Here is a 21,159-nt window from a genome sequence, read left to right on the forward strand (position 1 = left end):
CTTCTTTGCCACCCTCTTTTCCCAAGACTGTTTTCTAGTTCTGCTGCTGTGACTGCATTTCATCAACAACGCTACTGCCATCCTAAATGACCCATTATAAAAAATAAGAAATGTTAACAGCTGGCAGTAAAGTGCCATGACAAACGAGACGTCCATGTCCTCTGCACTGTCCATACAGCAACCATGTCGGCCACAGGGAAGGTGGACCACCTGACAGGAGAGAGAAACAAACCAGAAAGAGAAAAATCAAACCAGACTGCGTGCTTGACTATAACCTCAAAATGTGATCAGTGGATAAGGTGGCCATGATAAACAGCTTTGTGGAATGCACTCAGAAAACGACCAAGTAGTATAATAAATTTTTCTATTTTTCCAGGGTAGCTTCAAAATACAACATGTCAATACTTCTGACGCATTTAGCATTGTTTTACAGAGCTAATAGAATAATGTAACTAGCTACATAAGCACGATTGAATATAACACCATAAAGGTTATGAAATGAGTAACGTTACTTTGCTGGTCCGCGGTAATAATATACACAAATATATTGGGCACCATACGCACAGTGAGCTACAGTAGAACCGGTAAAACACGACACACAGAAACTATTATAACGTAATAAGGCACTTAATTTGATAGAAACGCAGTCTGGATTTGAAGATGGTGTCTGTAGTGACGCCTCTAGCACTGAGACGCTGTGCCACTTGGGAGTCATAAGGCCAGGGTAGCTTCAAAATACAACACATACTAATTCTTCCCTGACGCAATTAGCATTGTTTTCCAGAGCTAATAGAAGAATGTAGCTAGCTACCTAAGCATTGAGTATAACACCATAAATGTTATGAAATGAGTAACGTTACACCGCGTGTCCGCGGTTATAAGGAATATACACGAAAACATTATGCTACAGTAGAAACGACATTACACGGCATGCAGAAACTATTTTAACGTAATAAGGCACTTACTTTGATAGAAACGCACACATTTCCAAAGTTATTATTGGTAACGAAAACAACTTTGATTGCGATGCAGGCAACAGAAGGAAAATATGGACACGTATGCAGGACGGAAGATGAGGAAATGTCTGCAGACTTGAACTGCACAAACAATTGAGAAGTGTTTGGGGAATTTTGTCCGGGTCAGAAATGTCCAAAAAATGTATTGGTCTGCAAAAGTAAAAATGACTACTTTTATGTGAATGAGGCTCAATTCAAACTGTTATTAGAAAATGAAAAACTTGTAAGAAAATAATTTAAAATTGACAAGTTGAAAACAGACTATAAATAAAAGTAGGCTGCGTGCTTTGGTTTGAGGGCAGTGCGGATTAAATGCACTGTTACGTAACAATCACATTCTGGAAAGGAGAGAATGTTCTAACATCACGTGCATAAAAAAACTCACGCTGGCTGGGGCGACCGTTAGAGATATTTGGAACTCACGCATGAAAGGGTCAAAAAGCCTAATATGGTACTGCCGACCGTCATGTTGTACAGTGCCATATTTTCCATTCCATCCTTATGGAAACCCAGAGGGTTTTTCATTTTTCTTGGAATAGAAAAAACATAATATTAATTAAATGTATTAAGCAAGTACCAGTCAAAAGTTTGGACACACCTACTCATTCCAGGTTTTTTCATTATTTGTACTATTTTCTACATTGTAGAATAATAGTGAAGACATCACAACTATGAAATAACACCGGTCTCCTGCGTGCCCCACATTCTGTAGTACAGACATGGCCTGCTCTCCCTTATGCAAAGTATCAGGCACTTTCCCATGTTTACTACAGTATGTATTGTAGACTGCACAGTAGCCTAATAAACAAATAAACACATTTCGTTAATAAAATAATGATAAAAAAATACTCTTTCAAAATGCAGATGTTGATTTAGTTATGGATCCATAATGAATTCCTAAGGGAATAAATATCACTTATTTACAGAACTATTGGAACAAAGTTGTCTAATGAAGGCAAACTATTTAGAATCCTCCAATCCTGTAGCCTACTCCCGACCGTCACATTGTACCGCGCCATATTTTCCATTCCATCCTAACGGAAACCCTGAAGGTTTCTTTTTTAGATTTTCTCTCAATAGAAACACCATAATATTAAACAAATTAATTAAGCCAAATTTCCTAAAATCAATCCCATATACTATGTTATTACGAAAAAGGTTTTAAATTCTCTGTTAATGCAAATACGGAATACTATCAAATGCTTCTCAAAGAAGCCCTCTGGTGGTCAAACTAGCAATAACTTGCAGTAACAGAAAAAATGCCTGACAATTAAATGACGTGCCACAGAATGCTGCGGCAGCATGCAAGGTGTGCCGCAGTATGATACAACTTTTAAAGGAGGAACCACTGTAGCCAATTTTTTACATTGCATCTGGCCCATCTAGGGGAAATCACTCAGTTCTACCTCCAGGGCAAGATTCATGACAATAAACGTCAACCTGCGTTTGTCACAAGGTGCCATTTGGGCAGTCCATTGTAGCCTGTAGAAAAGCTGGTAGTGATAAGTTATACAACATGACTCAGATCTCACTGCCATCCATCACCATGCATCACCATGCAGTCATTGATGTGACACTAGGTAAATCCGTGAAAATATATAGGTAATTCACTGTTATCTGTGATGTTCTGTACTTTCGTCAGCAAAAACACACACCCTAATACTCATATGTATGCTATGGTAATAGCCTCTCTTTAGTTTGCCTCTTTCTATCCCTGTGTAATTGCTCATATTTGAGTATCGATATGGAGGCAAATGGCTTTTTCCCTGAGCTGGATGTACTCATGTTGTAACCTCTGCGACCCCTGCGTTTGTGCACTCCCGGGGGTGTCAATCTGTGGTCATCTTTGGCTTATCCCAGTTCTGTGGTTGATACTGGAAGGATGTGGTGGGTTACATAAGCCCCTCTCTTCAAGCCCCAAAATGAGGAGTGATGTTACTGACTCCCCACTCCCATCTCTGTTCTCTAGAGATGTTCTGGAGAGTACTGTGTCTAACCACACAGTGCCATTCTGTGGTGTGTGTATGTGTGTGTGTGGGGGGGGGGGTATCATTCTGATTCTGATTCTCTTTCTCCCTCGCTCACTCCAAACTCAGCCGGTGCCAAACTACATGTCGTACTATATTCACCAATCTCCATGGTGGTTCCATCTCTTTGAGGTTCTGTCCAATCACTTTGTTGAGCTCGTCATCCTTCTCTTCACCTTCCTGGGGCGACGTATGGTCAACGGAACGCTGCAGATAGTGTTCCAGGTGAGTTGACAGTAAAACTGGTTGAGACTAGGATTTTAAAAGGGTAACTTATCCTAGATCTATGCCCAAGACTGTCTACCTCGAGTGGCTCTGACATCACATTGCCACCTAGTGGATCCATTGGGGCTCTACAGTGGTTTTATGGCAACTGTCGTCTTCAGTTTACAGTTTTTTCCAACTGCTTACACACAAAATCTTTTCATGTCACACGATTTTTGAAACCTCTCACTCAAAGTGCAAAACTACACACCAAATATCCAAAACCATAAGCTCAGTTGTCAATTGCATAAAACACTTTTTTCAAAACACTACACACAATTCTCTACCTAAAACACAGAAATCTAACAGGAAGTGACTTGCTTTCCTTTTCCAAACACAACCAATCAAAATGCTACACTTATTCACCAGGTCACACACACACTCCTCACGGGTGCAAACACCAATAGCTTAACTGATCACTAACCAATCACTGCTTTACTGTAGTATAGGCCTATAAATAAATATGTCAAAGGTCAGATTACCTGTTTTGAACAATGGATGCCAACAATGGACAGAGAGCAAGAGGAGTAGGAGGGAGAGGAAGAGGACAAGGGCAAAGAAGAGAAGGAAGGATAGCCATCTCTGATGAAAAAAGTGTTTTATGCAATTGACAACTGAGCTTATGGTTTTGGATATTTGGTGTGTAGTTTTGCACTTTGAGTGAGAGGTTTCAAACCTTCAGAAATGAGAACAGGTATGCAACTATCTAATGACTATTTTAGCATTACAGTAATGTACAGCCGCTTCTCCAGGCAATGGCGGACGCATGTGGGACATAGAGGTTGCCTCTGTCCAAGGTTGGATACGCCATGCTAGGAGATACTTCCCTCGATGTTTTGCAAGAGAAAACATATATTTTGATGTGGACGAAGTATTGTGGCCAGACTCAGGCCGGAGAAGAGATGAAGCGTAGCTTAGCACTGGTGACTGCCCCCCCACCCCCTACCAATTCCTGGACTGCCCCCCCGGGACCCCCCACACACAATTGTGTTCTTTACTGTATTCTAAAGAATATACTTTTGGTTTACATATGTTTATGGTTTTGTTGTATGCTACTGTATACAACAGTAATGTTTGGCCTAATAAATATTTTCTGTTTCTACATTGCATTGGTGTTTACAGTGTACTTGTTACCCCTCTCAGCAGATTACTTTCACTGTAGAACAATGTATTGAAATGTTGATATACTGTAAGCCTATGAAAGACCAAAGAGCTTTAGATTTAGAACAACAGTGTTTACATAGTATATCCAAAAATGTACTATTATGAAAGCAGTGTTTACCATTTGATGCAAATGCTTCATTCTGACATATGCTTATGGCATTTTGAATGCAGTGTTACATTTTGAAGGAGATGTGAGGCGTTTTGCATTTTGTAGTTTTGGGAATTGTGTGTAGAGTTTTGAAAAAAGGAGACAGTTTTGAAAAACGTGTGTAAGCAGTTGGAAAAAACTGTAATAAATCAGTCATCAGTTAAATACAGGAAATCAGGACTTTCCCTGCTGCAATGGCCTAATTTATTACAAAGCAGTCCTCATCAATCATCATGCTATTTTTCTGCCAGTACCTTTTTGGAGGAATCTTATCACTCCCGCGTGTCCTTTCTCCCCATCGACCCTCTGTGTCTCCTCCTCGACCCTCTGTCTCACCCCATCTACCCTCTCCCCTAGGTGACTCTGATAGTGAGTGGGAACCTAAGCTTTCTCAACTGGCTGACCATAGTTCCCAGTCTGTTTTGACGATGGATCTCTGGGGTTCCTGTTCGAGGGGCCAAGCAAGCCATACCGGACCTCCAGGCTGAGGAGGCTGCAGGACAGACCCCCAAACCCACCAGATGTACCCCCTCAACAGCCATGAAATCTCCCAAATGAGCCTAACCTCTTACTCATCAGTTTCCACACCGTAGAAATATAATAATCTCTTCTATTTATCTAATTCCCTCACAACCCATACCTCCGCCTCAGCCCAGACACATCTTTGCAAAGAAAGAAATCGATATGGACAGGGTTAAGGTATTGTGGGGATTATCCTGGAATTCTGGGTATTTATTTTCATCCTATAAGAATAGCAGGGCTGCTGTAACACTGTCTGGGTGTTTTATGATTGGGACTAATGATGACAGTCAGAGAGAGGGAGAGGACCAGGCTTCCACCTGGCTCCACTGAGTTCGACTGACTAATGTCTCTACCAGCCGTGCTGCGTGTCTGCGTGCGTGCATGTTTGTGTGTGTATGGACTCCCCCTCCCCACACGCCTGGCTAAGTTGTGTGTTTGAGTATACAACACCTAAGAGTGGGAAATGAGTGGGTCCACATGGGCACCCTACCCCTCTCCAACCGCTCCACTCCCGAGCCGCTCCACTCCACTCCCCATCTCCAACACCCACACCTGGCTGTATGCACATCTGGAGCAGGCTAGCAGGCTATTGGGCCTTGACAGATGGTAGACACTCAGCACCAGACATTACCAATGTGCCTGACAGTTGGCCCAGAAACATAAAGGAAGAAGTTAACGATTTGGACATGATGGGAGGAGTATGGTTTAGTGCTGGGACAGCTGAGGAGAGGGAGGAGGGAATTAAATGAAATAGCGAGAGAGAGACAGCTTGAGATGGCGTGGAAGATGGTGATGAATGTACATGTACAGGTAACTGCCAAAATAAAGGAAACACCAACATAAAGTGTCTTAAAATGGCATTAGGCCACCGAACCAGCTTCAATGGCATGCTGTACATTCTACAAGTGTCTGGATCTCTATTGGAGGGATGGGACATCCACATTTATACATGACCCTAACACTTCAGCTCCACCATAACGTTGAGTAGCTTTGCCATCAGCGTCGTGTCAATGTGACGTTCTACCTGCTACACAGAGCTTGTTTTGAGAGCGGAGAGCAGCACAGGGGAGGAGCTTCTTTATTCTATTTTCTCTAAATGTACTGGTCCATATTCATCGATTATGCATAAGTACAATAGCGTTGGTCCAGTTTTTCACAAGTACTCATTCAATTGTTGCTAGCGGCTGTACTCAAATGACACAAGTTGCTTTTGTTTACTTTGTGAAGATAGTCAAAGCCAGCTACCTAGAGTTTCGGCTAGCTAGTAGCGTCTTGACTTCATACATCTTAGAACAATAACCAGTGGTGTATAGTTGAGGCCATATGCAACCAAAATCAACTTTAATTCAATTCACAAGATAGAATGAACGTGTGCGTCAGCCATCGAGAATTGAACCTCTGCGGTTCTTGAGCTTGGACGTTGCCATTGGACGTGATGCAACACGAGCACAACACGAGCAGTATAGCAGCTTTCATTGATTTCAATGGCTGATTGCAATACTTTGTATCCCTCATTTACTCAAGTGTTTCCTTTATTTTGGCAGTTACCTGTATATATATATATTTTTTACGTCGAAGTGCAGTGAATTGCCCATGTTGTGTATAAAAACAGGAATAGGCTCCAGCTAATTGGTCTCCCAAGACTCAAATGTCATTTAAGTGGGCCCAACATTCTGTACGACCTCCACCAAGGCAGTTTTTGATTCATTTTTAGGCATAAAAGTTCATTATTTAAGTCAAACAACGCGTATGGTTCTGATGCATGGTTTTAACATGGATGTGTTGACGGGTTGCCATCTCAATCCGAGACAGGTAGTGGGGATTTGAACTGTCTACTCCTCCAGTTGTCTGTGACTAAATGCCCCATGACCACATAGACTAAGCCCCTCTCTCTGGCTACTGCCAAAGGGATCTTGTGTTCCTAGATACAAACGCACGCATGCACGCACACGCACACACACACACACACACACACACACACACACACACACACACACACACACACACACACACACACACACACACACACACACACACACACATATATATATATATATAAACTCAAACGTCCTCTCACTGTCAACTGCGTTAATTTTCAGCAAAGTAACATTTGTATATATTTGTATGAACATAACAAGATTCAACAACTGAGACATAAACTGAACAAGTTCCACAGACATGTGACTAACAGAAATGGAAAAATGTGTCCCTGATCAAATCAAAAGTAACAGTCGGTATCTGGTGTGGCCACCAACTGCATTAAGTACTGCAGTGCATTTCCTCCTCATGGACTGCACCAGATGTGCCAGTTCTTGTTGTGAGATGTTACCCCACTCTTCCACCAAGGAACCTGCAATATCCCGAACATTTCTGGGGTGAATGGCCCTAGCCCTCACCCTCCGATCCAACAGGTCCCAGACGTGCTCAATGGGATTGAGATCCGGACTCTTCGCTGGCCATGGCAGAGCAATGACATTCCTGTCTTGCAGGAAATCCCGCACAGAATGAACAGTATGGCTGGTGGCATTGTCATGCTGGAGGGTCATTTCAGAATGAGCCTGCAGGAAGGGTACCACATGAGAGAGGAGGATGTCTTCCCTGTAATGCACAGCGATGAGATTGCCTGCAATGACAACAAGCTCAGTCTGATGATGCTGTGACACACCGCCCCAGACCATGATGGACCCTGCACCTCCAAATCGATCCTGCTCCAGAGTACAGTCCTCGGTGTAACGCTCATTCCTTAGACAATAAACGCGAATCTGACAATCACCCTTGGTGAGACAAAACTACAACTCGAAGAGCACTTTTTGCCAGTCCTGTCTGGTCCCGCGATGGTGGTTTGTGCCCATAGGCAACGTTGTTGCTGTTGATGTCTGGTGAGGACCTACCTTACCAACAGGCTCTCAGTTCAGCCTCTGTCAGCCGATTGCGGACAGTCTGAGCACTGATGAAGGGTTTGTGCGTTCCTGGTGTAACTCGGGCAGTTGTTGTTGCTGCTATCCTGTACCTGTTCCTCAGGTGTTCGAATGTACCGATCCTGTGCAGGTGTTGTTACACGTGGTCTGATACTGTGAGCACGATCAGCTGTCCGTCCTGTCTCCCTGTAGCTCTGTCTTAGGCGTCTCACAGTACAGACATCGCAATTTATTGCCCTGGCCACATCTGCAGTCCTCATGCCTCCTTGCAGCATGCCTAAGGCACGTTCACGCAGATGAGCAGGGACCCTGGTCATCTTTCTTTGGTTGTTTTTCAGAGTCAGTAAAAAGGCCTCTTTAGTGTCATAAGTTTTCATAACTGTGACCTTAATTCAAATCAAATGTATTTGTATAGCCCTTACATCAGCTGATATCTCAAAGTGCTGTACAGAAACCCGGCCTAAAACCCCAAATAGCAAACAATGCAGGTGTAGAAGCATGGTGGCTAGCAAAAACTCCCTAGATAGGCCAAAACCTAGGAAGAAACCTAGAGAGGAACCAGGCTATGACGGGTGGCCAGTCCTCTTCTGGCTGTGCCGGGTGGAGATTATAACAGAACAGGGCCAAGATGTTCAAATGTTCATAAATGACCAGCATGGTCAAATAATAATAATCACAGTAGTTGTCGAGGGTGCAACAAGTCAGCACCTCAGGAGTAAATGTCAGTTGGCTTTTCATAGCCGATCATTAAGAGTATCTCTACTGCTCCTGCTGGGAATTGCCAGGGATCTCATGATACGATATCACGGTACTTAGGTGCCCATACAATATTCATTGCGATTCTTACAATTGTATATGTATTTCTATTCGATATTGTGATTTTGTGTTTCGATGTTCCAAGTATATTGCTCACCATATGTCTTCTGCAGAGGGACAAGAGAGAGCCATGGGAAAACTAGTTTTGATCAGCCATGGAAATAAAATAGTTGTAAAACATATTGGCTCCCTATATAAAAAGATGGAGAACAAGCTATTAAGGAAAAATACTGGAGTTTTGCTGCAGGTATGGCCAACTAGCACAAAAAATATTGCGATATTGACAAAACGATACCATACGATATATCGTCAAAAATAATTTCCCTATATGTAATCCCTATGTCCTTTTAGGTATGCTCATTCGTCGGGTGGTGAATGTGGCTCTGGGCGTTCTGATTGGCTATCTGAGCATTCCTGTGGTACTGAACTTGCTGAGCTCCAGACAGGTGATGAACACGTCCTTCAGCCCACTCCGCATCGTCAACAACCTACTTCATCCTCCTCTTCCTTTCTCTCAACACTCTCCATTTCTCCTCTAGGTAACCCTATATCCCAAATTCTGTTCTAGAATTGTTCTCTGCAACTTTCACTCTCTTTGACCCTCTTTTTTGTCTCCCTCCCTCTGTATGCAGTATCACTAAGGAGCGGACTGAGGTGATTCTGCAAGGTACTTTGAGCACGGACCAGAAGGACCCAGAGGCTGTGTGGGAGGACTGCCAGTTCCTGTGGAAGCCAGGGGACCTGATCTGATGGCCCTGCTCTATCTTCCCCTATGGGCCCCCACTGGCGCATGTGGCTCACCACCCTCCAGGTGCAGTCAGTCTGACACTTGGCAGACCTTTGGACTACACAGCTCTAACTTGACATGCAAGAATCAGGAATTTTGTTTATTTTATTTACTGTTAGTTGGTTTTGTGCATGCCTTGGATTTGTTTTCCCACCCCTGTCCAAAATTCCACCACCCCACTTACAATTATCACAATGGAGAATGTCCATAACCATGGCAGAATTCAGATACAGTATGATGTCATTGTTCTAGCACTGAGTTTGTCAACTACAGCACGCAACATGGACCCAGACCTACCTGCCCTGATTTATTTCCTCTGTCAGGGCTAGCAGCCCTTACGATTCTCAACTTCCGCTGTTAAACCTGCTTTCTACACGCAGCTATCTCAGGTGAAGATCTTCCCGGAGACTTGATTGTGTGGCACCCTGTTTTTAATGTTCCCTTCTCAAGGCATAGGGTTTCCTGCTGGTCTACCTCCAATCCTAGAACCAAGATAATCCCAGTCAGACATTTTGGCAAGAGGGGGGAAGGTTGATGTCACACATTGGCTCAATATTCACATAATAGTTTGGTGGAGTAGACTGCTTTGGATTAAGGTATTTGTTTGAAGTGACAGTTGATCTTCCACTCACCTTTTCCACCCCTCAATTTTCCTCCCTCTTTCTCTCTGTCCCTCTGCCCCCCCCCCTCTCTCTCGCTCTCTCTCTCAACCAGACCTATGTGCAGAGTCAGTGGGAACACAATCCCTTCCAGGGCAGAGACAGTCCCAGTTACACTAACACTGGGCAGTGGAGGGGAGAACCTCTGCCATTGTCCATGATAAAGAGAAGAGGGTGAAAAGCAGTTTGATACGACGTGTGTTTCTGTAGTATGCACATTTCATTTAAAAATGGCCAGCTGTTGCCGTTAGGCGACAGCTGCGTTGAAGGCCTAACTGATCTCAGCTGTGTGTGTGCGTGTACACACTCGTGTGTGAATGTTATACAGCCTTTTTCTGAATGCTTAAACACTAACAGTGATTCTTGAAGTACTATCTCTGAAACCATTAACACTTGCAGCCAATGCATTTACCAAGTGTGCCAAACTGTAAACACAACTCACTGCTTTACACTCAGTTTGCAATTTAATAACACACTTCTGGAAAAACTGTAAACATTGGTCTCTACATTGCTACACAATTTCACCAATTGCCTTTCCACATTGACACATGTGAAAACACTTTTAGATAATGAGTTGACTTACAAATCAGAGCTTGAGCACTATAAATAGGCCACAGGTAAACATTTGGTTTGGACAACATTTGGAGGCCAATAGGACGGGGGTAAGACGGGGTTGAAGGAGAGGACGGGGAAGAGGAAGGGGAGTCAGGAACACAATAACGGATGAAATCAGAATGACTGTGGTTGACCATGTTGTCAACCATGGAATGCGCATGAGGAAGGCTGGGCAACGGGTTCAACCAAATCTGAGCCACTATACTATTGCAGGTATCATCTGGATATTTAGAAATGAGAACCGGTAAGTAAATATAAGTAAATATAAGTAATATGTACTGTACTTTCATAATGAGAAGGATCTATCACTAAAACCATTCAAATGTTTTTACACAACTGCAAGAAAACTGGTGGAAGAGATCGACTGTTCACCCCAGAGCAGGAGACCCACATTGTCAATATGATCATTGCAAATAACTGCATCAGAGAACTGCAGGACCACATAATGGCAGATATCACCACATTCCGAAACGTCAACAGAGTGAGTCTCTGCACTGTCTCGTCTACTGAAACGCAATAGTATTAGGACAAAGCAGCTGTACAGAGTCCCTTTCGAAAGAAACTCAGACCGTGTAAAACAACTGAGATATAAATACTGGATCTGGAAGTGTATGGTGCTACATCAAATTGACTGATCCTGATTTTTAGAAAAAGATTTTGAAGAGTTTTGCAAGAATTGTTTGCTTTGCAAGAGATGTATAATGTTTTGCTGTTTTGGTGTAAGGTTTTGTGGTTAGTGTGTAGAGTTTTGCAAAAAATAGCCTATAGTTTCAAAGATAGTGCCTAAGCAATTAGAAAAAACGGTAATAATTGCAAGCCTCACATTCTTTGCAGAAACTCAAATGCCTTGTCCTCTAGCCCCCTCTGGTGGGATGTTTCCTCTAGATATAAAACGTGTCCTTGTATTCTCTCTACCAGTTACACTAATCATTCCGGTCCCTCCTTTTATCCGTCTCCCTGCTTCACCAGGTGGGTCCAGGGAGAGCACAAGTTCAGCCCTCCTGGCAGTGAAACGTATCGGAGCATTCTTCCCTGTTGTGGACCCCACCACTCTCGGGGGATACTTGGAGTCCTGGAACTGGCCCCATCCTGACCTTTTGACCTACTGTATGACTAATCACACTGACATATTCAATGAGCGATGGGTGCATGAGACACTGAGGTATTGTTCCTTGCTTATAATTCTGGATCAAATACACTATGAAAACAAACATGTTGACATGATGTGGTCACCCTGATATTGGGGAATTCATGACACCCTGTAAAAATGACATTTTATTGTATTCATCTGTTTTGCTTGTCTCCAATGTTCCCGTCTACTGTATGCAATAAAGAATGACCAACCCTTCCCATGAATAGTGATATGTCACTGTGCCAAAGATGTAACAATAGGAGAGTTGAGGGGATGACACATCGTCCATGTTGGGCTCACATAGCAAGACAGTCAGACTGTACCTCCATTGTGTGTCTTTTGATAATAAAAGGTACATTTTAGGACAAAAATAGATATTCCATGTATTATTGCCATTCACTTTGTACGCCTAGCAAGTTGTCCGTTAACTAACCTAGTGGTTTAAATCATCCAACGTGAGATGTCCGTCCCATGAAATAATCTTACTAGAGTGACATTGCAGTGTTGTACTACATACAAATTCCCCTAATTGTTGCGTGTCTTTGTGTTACAGGGATCTGATAGGATCCAATGCATAAAAAGGGAGAGCTAATCAGTGGAAGAGGTGTAGCTTTCTTCGTGCAGTTGTGTGTGTGAACCGCTTACAGAGTAGTGATAGCAGTAACGGATGAGAACCCTGAGGGGACAAATGCTCCCTCCTGTCCTTGCATCCCACAATGCACATTTCTCCCAGCATGGCCAATTTGAATTGTGTTCACCTCATCACAAATACCTGAGCCACCTGCACTGTTTGTACAGACACACTATATATGATGGAAAACAGAATTGATGCCTACCTAGTCATTTTATCTGATTAAATCTGCTGATTTTGCTATTTGTAGGTAAAAAAAAAACACCTATCTAGTACTGGGTAGGACTCCCTTTTGCCTCCACAACAGCCTGAATTATTCACGGTGTTGTACGTTAAGAGATGCCCTTCTGCACACCACTGTTTTAAACAGCTGTTATTTGAGCATTTGTGGCCTTTCTGTTAGCTTGAATGAGTCTGGACATTCTCTTCTGACCTCTCATTAACAAGGTGTTTTGCCCACAGAACTGCTGCTCACTGAATGTGTTTTGTTTATCGCACCATTCTCTGTAAACTCTAGAGACTGTAGTGCGTAAAAATCCCAGGAAGGCAGCTGTTTCTGAGATGCTGAAATCACCATGTGTGGCATCAACAATCATACCATGGTCAAAGTTGCTTAGATTACTCATCTTGCCTGTTCTAATGTTTGGTCGGACAACATCTAAAGCTCTCTACTCTATATACTCTATATATTGAGTTGCAGGCAGCCACATGATTCGCTGTTCGAATGTAACCTTCCTTGATGAGCTAAATTAGGTCTGTAGAGCAGATGGCATGACCTATGTCATTGTGTGGGATAATGTCAGGTTCCACCATGCTCAAATGGTGCAAGCATGGTTTCAGTCCCAACCACGATTTACCACCCTTTACTTACCCCCATACTCTCCTTTCCTCAGTGTTGGGCCGTCAGGGCCAGCAAGGCCTTCTCTGCTGGCCTAAACATCATCAGAATATAATATTTTTTTAAATATATTTTCCCACAAATATGTATTAAATGATTCCCCAGAGTAAGAGTTATACTCTTCATTTCATAGCTTTCCTCTTGGTTGCACTGCTTCCAGCCCCAGGTTGAGATTTGGAGGGCTGGTCTTTATGTTAGATCTTTTATCCAATCATATTTGCCATCATGTGTTGCCAGATCTAAAATCTGCCCTCAGGCCTTCAGAATCAACAGTGCGGGTGCTTGTAGCTTAAAGTGAATGGAAATGAAAATTTAGTGTCAACCAATCAGCTTTAGAGTTGGATATTGTATGCCTGCTGGCTGGCTCCAGTGTTACACAGGAGCCAGCTAGCAGGCGTAGTACGTGCACGTCTTTTGATTGGATTACCAATATTGAGAGGCAGGTCCTATATGGGCAGGTCTATGCAAACCTCAGAACTAGGAAACTGAATTTGATAAACTAATTAATTTGCGTACTACTAAGCTGTTTTTTTAACCCACAATGGCGGAAGGAGGAGACGATATCGATTTGGTCGAGGATATAATCATAACGCCATTCTCAAGACAAACTTTTCAAGAAAAGTTAGACATTGTCAGGATAGGTCGCCCGACGCCGACGCTACAAAGCCTGTCACAGGCGGGAAAGGGGTTCGTTCGCCACTTTCAAAGTTCCAACTACGAGCTCTATCAATGGCTCACAGACTCCGAGAAGCACTGCAAACTGTACTGCTGGGAATGCCTATTATTTGCAAGTGATAGATTTGGTGTTTGGAGCCACACTGGTTTTGCAAACTTGAGTTGTCTAACCAAGGCAGCAATGAGACACGGCTGGGCACTTACAAGCAATGGTGCTTTTGAAAACTTTTGGGGACACCCGAGTGGATCTACAGCTCAACGAACAAGCGTGCAGGGCAGGGTTTCTGTCTAAATGTATAGTGTCTAGAGCCATGGCATCATAATGATGGTAATAAGAGGTGGATTAATTTGGGTGGGACTGTGTAGGACCTCACTGAAGGCCCAGCCCCCAGGCCCACGGCACGCCACTGCCTTTCCTTAACCTGATTGAGGAATTTTTCTCCACATGGAGGTGGAAGGTATATGAACAAGCCGCCCTTCTCCAGGCCATGGATGAGGCATGCAATGACATCACGGCAGACCAGTGTCAGGCCTGGATTCGCCCAAAGATTATTCCCAAGATATTTGGCTAATGAAAACATCCATTGTCATGTGGATGAGATGAGAACCTGTGGCCAAATCCACAAGACAGTTTTGATGGAAATATAGAAGTACAGTAATCTATCCTTTGTTTTGCTTTTTACAGTAAGCCAGGTGAGGAACAGATGACCTTTACTGTAGTTGTTTTCTTTTTTTGTAGCTAATTATTTTTGCTTTGATTCAAAGAAACCTATGTTGTGATTTTATTGCATTTCATCAATACATTTAATATTTTGTTCAATGATTACACTGCGTGTCACGTCCTGGTCTTAGTATTTTGTGTTTTCTTTATTATTTTGGTCAGTCCAGGGTGTGACATGGGTTATTTATGTGGTGTGTTTTTGTAGGTTTTTGTAGGTAATGGGATTGTGGTGTAGTATAGTTGTCTAGGTAAGTCTATGGTTGCCTAGAGTGGTTCTCAATCAGAGGCAGGTGTTTATCATTGTCTCTGATTGGGAACCATATTTAGGCAGCCATATTCTTTGAGTGTTTCGTGGGTGATTGTTCCTGTCTCGGTTTGCACCAGATAAGGCTGTTTAGGTTTTTCATGTTACGTTTGTGTATTGTCATGATCTTTATTAAAGATGTATGAAGATAACCATGCTGCATTTTGGTCTGATCCCTGCTACACCTTCTCTTCAGAGGAGGAGGAAGAAATCCTTCACACTGTGCCTCTAGTATTCTCTTTACTAGTCCTTTTACATTGATGTATTTATGTGTAGTAGCATAATGAAACATGTATCACATATTTTGTACTACAATATTTAATGATTGTACAAACAACTACACAGTGAAACTATCGGGATCTTGTGTGTGTGGGTGATCTAAATGAATGTTCCTATGGTATTTCATGATAAATGAGTTATTTGAACCAATGATTTTGCAAGTGCAAGGTTTCTTTAAAGATATGAATGCACAATGCAATGTTTTGAACATTGGACAGCCTGTGTTACAAGTGATGACCGTTTTGAGTTTTGTTCTGGTTCTGAAAATAATGGTGATTGTAAAAAACAAATTGTCACATGCTTGGTAAACAACAGGTGTAGACTAACAGTGAAATGCTTACTCACCGGCCCTTCCCAACAATGCATAAACCAATAGAAAATTATTAGAATAATTGAAAAAACATTTGTAACACAAGGAATAAGTACATTCACAATGAGCAATGATAACGTTGCTATATACACGGGGTACCAGTGCCAAGTCGATGTGCAGGGGTACAAAGTAATTGAGGTAGATACACTGGGGCAAAAATTTATTTAGTCAGCCTCCAATTGTGCAAGTTCTCCCACTTAAAAAGATGAGAGGCCTGTAATGTTCATCATAGGTACACTTAAACTATGACAGACAAAGAAATCCAGAAAATCACATTGTAGGATTTTTAATGAATTTATTTGCAAATTATGGTGGAAAATAAGTATTTGGTCAATAACAAAAATTTATCTCAATACTTTGTTATATAACCTTTGTTGGCAATGACAGAGGTCAAACGTTTTCTGTAAGTCTTCACAAGGTTTTCACACACTGTAGCTGGTGTTTTGGCCCATTCCTCCATGCAGATCTCCTCTAGAGCAGTGATGTTTTGGGGCTGTTGCTGGGCAACACGAACTTTCAACTCCCTCCAAAGATTTTCTATGGGGTTGAGATCTGGAGACTGGCTAGGCCACTCCAGGACCTTGAAATGCTTCTTACGAAGCCACTCCTTCGTTGCCCGGGTGGTCTGTTTGGGATCATTGTCATGCTGAAAGACACAGCCACGTTTCATCTTCAATGCCCTTGCTGATGGAAGGAGGTTTTCACTTCTCACGATACATGGCCCCATTCATTCTTTCCTTTACATGGTCGCCCTGGTCCCTTTGCAGAACAACAGCCCCAAAGCATGATGTTTCCATCCCCATGCTTCACAGTAGGTATGGTGTTCTTTGGATGGAACTCAGTTGAGTTTTTATCAAAAAGTTATATTTTGGTTTCATCTGACCATATGACATTCTCCCAATCTTCTTCTGGATCATCCAAATGCTCTCTAGCAAACGTCAGATGGGCCTGGACATGTACTGGCTTAAGCAGGGGGACACGTCTGGCACTGCAGGATTTGAGTCCCTGGCGGCATAGTGTGTTACTGATGGTAGGCTTTGTTACTTTGGTCCCAGCTCTCTGCAGGTCATTCACTAGGTCCCCCCATGTGGTTCTGGGATTTTTGCTCACCGTTCTTGTGATTATTTTGACCCCCCGGGGCGAGATCTTGCGTGGAGCCCCAGATCGAGGGAGATTATGAGTGGTCTTGTATGTCTTCCATTTCCTAATAATTGCTCCCACAGTTGATTTCTTCAAACCAAGCTACTTACCTATTGCAGATTCAGTCTTCCCAACCTGGTGCAGATCTACAATTTTGTTTCTGGTGTCCTTTGACAGCTCTTTGGTCTTGGCCATAGTGGAGTTTGGAGTGTGACTGTTTGAGGTTGTGGACAGGTGTATTTTATACTGATAACAAGTTCAAACAGGTGCCATTAATACAGGTAACGAGTGGAGGACAGAGGAGCCTCTTAAAGAAGAAGTTACAGGTCTGTGAGAGCCAGAAATCTTGCTTGTTTGTTATTGACCAAATACTTATTTTCCACCATAATTTGCAAATAAATTAATAAAAAATCCTACAATGTGATTTTCTGGATTTTTTTTCTCTAATTTTGTCTGTCATAGTCGAAGTGTACCTATGATGAAAATTACAGGCCTCTCTCATCTTTTTAAGTGGGAGAACTTGCACAATTTGCCCCACTGTAAATACTGGATCTGGAAGTGTATGGTGCTACATCAAATTGCCCCACTGTATGTACATATAGGTAAAGTGACTAGGCAACAGGGTAGATAATAGACAGTAGCAGAAGCATATGTGGTGAGTGTGGAGGTGTTTAAGTGTGTGTGTGTGTGTGTGTGTGTGTGTGTGTGTGTGTCTGTGTGTGTGTGTGTGTGTGTGTGTGTGTGTGTGTGTGTGTGTGTGTGTGTGCGCATAGAGTCAAAAATAATTTGTGCACATGGACTCACGAGTCACATACAAATGCATAGGACAGGTGAATAGTCTATATGAATACGAACAGTGTTGTGACCATAATCCCATAATGTTTCACAGGCATTATGCCATTCATATGATGTTGACATAACCATAGTAGCCTTTGTTGTTATGGTAGATTGTGTCCCATCGTACCCAAACCCACAGGACAAACAATGCCTTTCAACCGGTATTAATGGAATAGAACCTTAAGCTATAGCAGGTTTAAATTAAAAGATGACTGTGGAATACATTCTTATCTGTCAGTCTATGTGAATCACTCAGGAAGTGGATAGGCCACTTGTCGTTATATAAAGTACTTGATATTCATCACCAGGAATAAACGGTAAGGACAGAACATTATACTCTAAATGTAATGTCCACTTGAAATAAAGGGAGCCTAATGAATCATGTTTGACTTTACTGTAAGTGGCGTGGGTTGTGTGCGATTAAACTACTTCATTTCAACTCGCCTGACACAGTAAGGTGTGAGTTCAAGTAGGCAACTGGCTGGGAAATGCAACCATCCAGTTTTTCTTCACCTTTACATAACTGTCTATACAAGACGTAGATATACACTTAGTATACAAAACATCAAGAACACCTGCACTTGCCATGACATACACTGACTAAGTGAATCCAGGTGAAAGCTATGATCCCTTATTGATGTCACTTGTTAAATCCACTTCAATCAGTGTAGATGAACGGGAGGAGACTGGTTAAAGAAGGAATTTTAAGCCTTGAGACAATTGATTGTGTATGTGTGCCACTGAGAGGGTGAATGGACAAAACAAAATATTCAAGTGAACAGGGTAGGTGCCAGGCGCCCTAGTTTGTGTCATGAACTGCAACACTGCTGAGGGTTTTCAACACTCAACGGTTTCCCAATGTGTGGTCGAGAATGGTCCAACACCCAAAGGACATCCAGCCAACGTGACACAACTGTGGAAAGCATTGGAGTCAACATGGGCCAGCATCCCTTTGGAACGCTTTGAACATCTTGTAGTTGTAGATGTCATATGCCCAGATGAATTGAGGCTATTCTGAGGGCAAAATGGGCAAAACTCAATATTTGGAAGGTATTCCAAATGTTTGATAGACTCAGTGTATTGTGATCACCAAACATGTGCATTTTTGCATATGTGAATACTTTTTGCATCACTGACTACTGTACACCACAAAAACAACCCACTGTACCTTAAACGCACAAACGCTCCCACCAGCAGTAGCGATGCTTCCCTGCTCCGCAAGATGCGCGCACTAAACACCATATTGTGCTTACCTTCCGTTATTGGTGTGAACCGTGCGCCATATATGGGAAGGTAGAGCGAGCGAGAGAGAGAGAGAGAGCTGTCAAGTCTGTTTAGATTTCTGCATAAGCACTGTTTGAACTGGCAGGAGATTCATTCACCAATAGTAATTGCGCTCAACCGACAAGGAAAGCTATACACTCGCATGTGCACTTATCATTTAAAACGACGCGGATATGTCTACAGTCATGATTTTTACGCACCGGTGAAACGTATTTTTTTTCATATCATAGATTATTCAAAAGAACAAAGGATATCGTCAGATCAGTGAACACCATATTTATAGCCTAGTTATTGCACAAGTAATTATATACAACAGGCGGGAATTCCGTTAAAAGTGAAAGATGTCCAGGAAAAAGGCAGTGAAAGGCAAGGGGAGCTCCAAAAGCCCGACTGCATCTCCGAACAAGAGCAAAGACAGCGGGAAAAGTGGTAAAGGGATCGGAGCCGGGGCTCCATCCAACGGATTGATATATCCGAGCCGCCCCTCACTCAGCAACAGTAGGGAGTTTTATGATATCACTTTTAAGGTAAGACTTTTTACGCACACATATTGTCAATATTCTCCCATCTCCAGTTGGCCATATCAGTCACTCAAATAGGCTACTTCAACGTTGATGTGCCACTCAATGTACAATGACAGACAGTGTGACTCGAGCCTTTTGGCGCCCCTAAGCGATATTTGGTTCTTAATATTTGGTTTGGTTTTAACATCCCACAAACCAGCTTGTAAAAAAGAAAATGAAAGAAAATGAAACACATCAACACGGTCAAAAAGTGGCATGATGTAATTTGGAGTTCCACTCTGATGCACGCTCCAAAACATATATAAACGCGCGGCATCGCCGATTCATAGTGTTGAATTCGGAAGTTTACATACACTTAGGTTGGAGTCATTAATTAAAACCTGTTTTTCAACCACTCCACAAATTTCTTCATAACAAACTAGAGTTTTGGCAAGTTGGTTAGGACATCTACTTTGTGCATGACACAAGTAATGTTTCCAACAATTGTTTACAGACAGATTATTCACTTATAATTCACTGTATCACAATTCCAGTGGGTCAGAAGTTCACATACACTAAGTTGACTATGCCTTTAAACAGCTTGGAAAATTCCAGAAAAGGATGTCATGGTTTTAGAAGCTTCTGATAGGCTCATTGACATCATTTGAGTCAATTGGAGGTGTACCTGTGGATGTATTTCAAGGTCTACCTTCAAATTCAGTGCCTCTTTGCTTGACATCATGGGAAAATCAAAGGAAATCAGCCAAGACCTCAGAAAAATAAATCTGGTTCATCCTTGGGAGCAATTTCCAAATGCCTGAAGGTACCACGTTCATCTGTGCAAACAATAGTACGCACTTATAAACACCATTGGACCACGCAGGCATCATACCGCTCAGGAAAGAGATGCGTTCTGTCTCCTAGAGATGAACGTACTTTGGTGCGAAAAGTGCAAATCAATCCCAGAACAACAGCAAAGGACCTTGTGAAGATGCTGTAGGAAACAGGTCCAAAAGTATCTATATTCACAGTAAAACGAGTCCTATATCGATATAACCTGAAAGGCTGCTCAGCAAGGAAGAAGCCACTGCTCCAAAACCGCCATATAAAAGCCAGACTACGGTTTGCAACTGCACATGGGGACAAAGATCGTACTTTTTGGAGAAATGTCCTCTGGCCTGATGAAACGAATGACCATCATTATGTTTGGAGGAAAAAGGGAGGGGCTTGCAAGCTGAAGAACACCATCCCAACCGTGAAGCAAGGGGGTGGCAGCATCATGTTGTGGGGGTGCTTTGCTGCAGGAGGGACTAGTGCACTTCACAAAATAGATGGCATCATGAGGGAGGAAAATTGTGTGGATATAATTGAAGCAACATCTCAAGACATCAGTCAGGAAGTTAAAGCTTGGTCGCAAATGGGTTTTCCAAATGGACAATGACCCCAAAC

General features: G+C 42.5%; 1 protein-coding gene, 1 long non-coding RNA gene and 1 pseudogene across 2 annotated transcripts in view; all 3 read left to right on the forward strand.

Annotated features, from left to right (window-relative positions):
* Window positions 1-9,625, forward strand: part of LOC116357430 (lipase maturation factor 1-like) — a 50,155-nt pseudogene extending 40,530 nt beyond the window's left edge.
* Window positions 9,626-10,955: 1,330 nt separating this feature from the next.
* Window positions 10,956-12,291, forward strand: LOC116357490 (uncharacterized). Its single transcript, XR_004205511.1, has 3 exons — window positions 10,956-11,180; window positions 11,280-11,417; window positions 11,906-12,291. It is a non-coding gene; the product is annotated as an uncharacterized LOC116357490 (long non-coding RNA).
* A 6,830-nt stretch (window positions 12,292-19,121) lies between these two features.
* Window positions 19,122-21,159, forward strand: part of LOC116357498 (ras-related protein Rab-26) — an 85,973-nt gene continuing 83,935 nt past the window's right edge. Inside the window, exon 1 of the mRNA XM_031805347.1 lies at window positions 19,122-19,734. Within this exon, the coding sequence (XP_031661207.1) occupies window positions 19,549-19,734 (186 nt within the window). The 5' untranslated portion in view covers window positions 19,122-19,548. The remainder of the gene's footprint in view (window positions 19,735-21,159) is intronic.

The sequence above is a fragment of the Oncorhynchus kisutch genome, linkage group LG25, assembly GCF_002021735.2.
Source record: "Oncorhynchus kisutch isolate 150728-3 linkage group LG25, Okis_V2, whole genome shotgun sequence".
Lineage (NCBI taxonomy): Eukaryota > Metazoa > Chordata > Actinopteri > Salmoniformes > Salmonidae > Oncorhynchus > Oncorhynchus kisutch.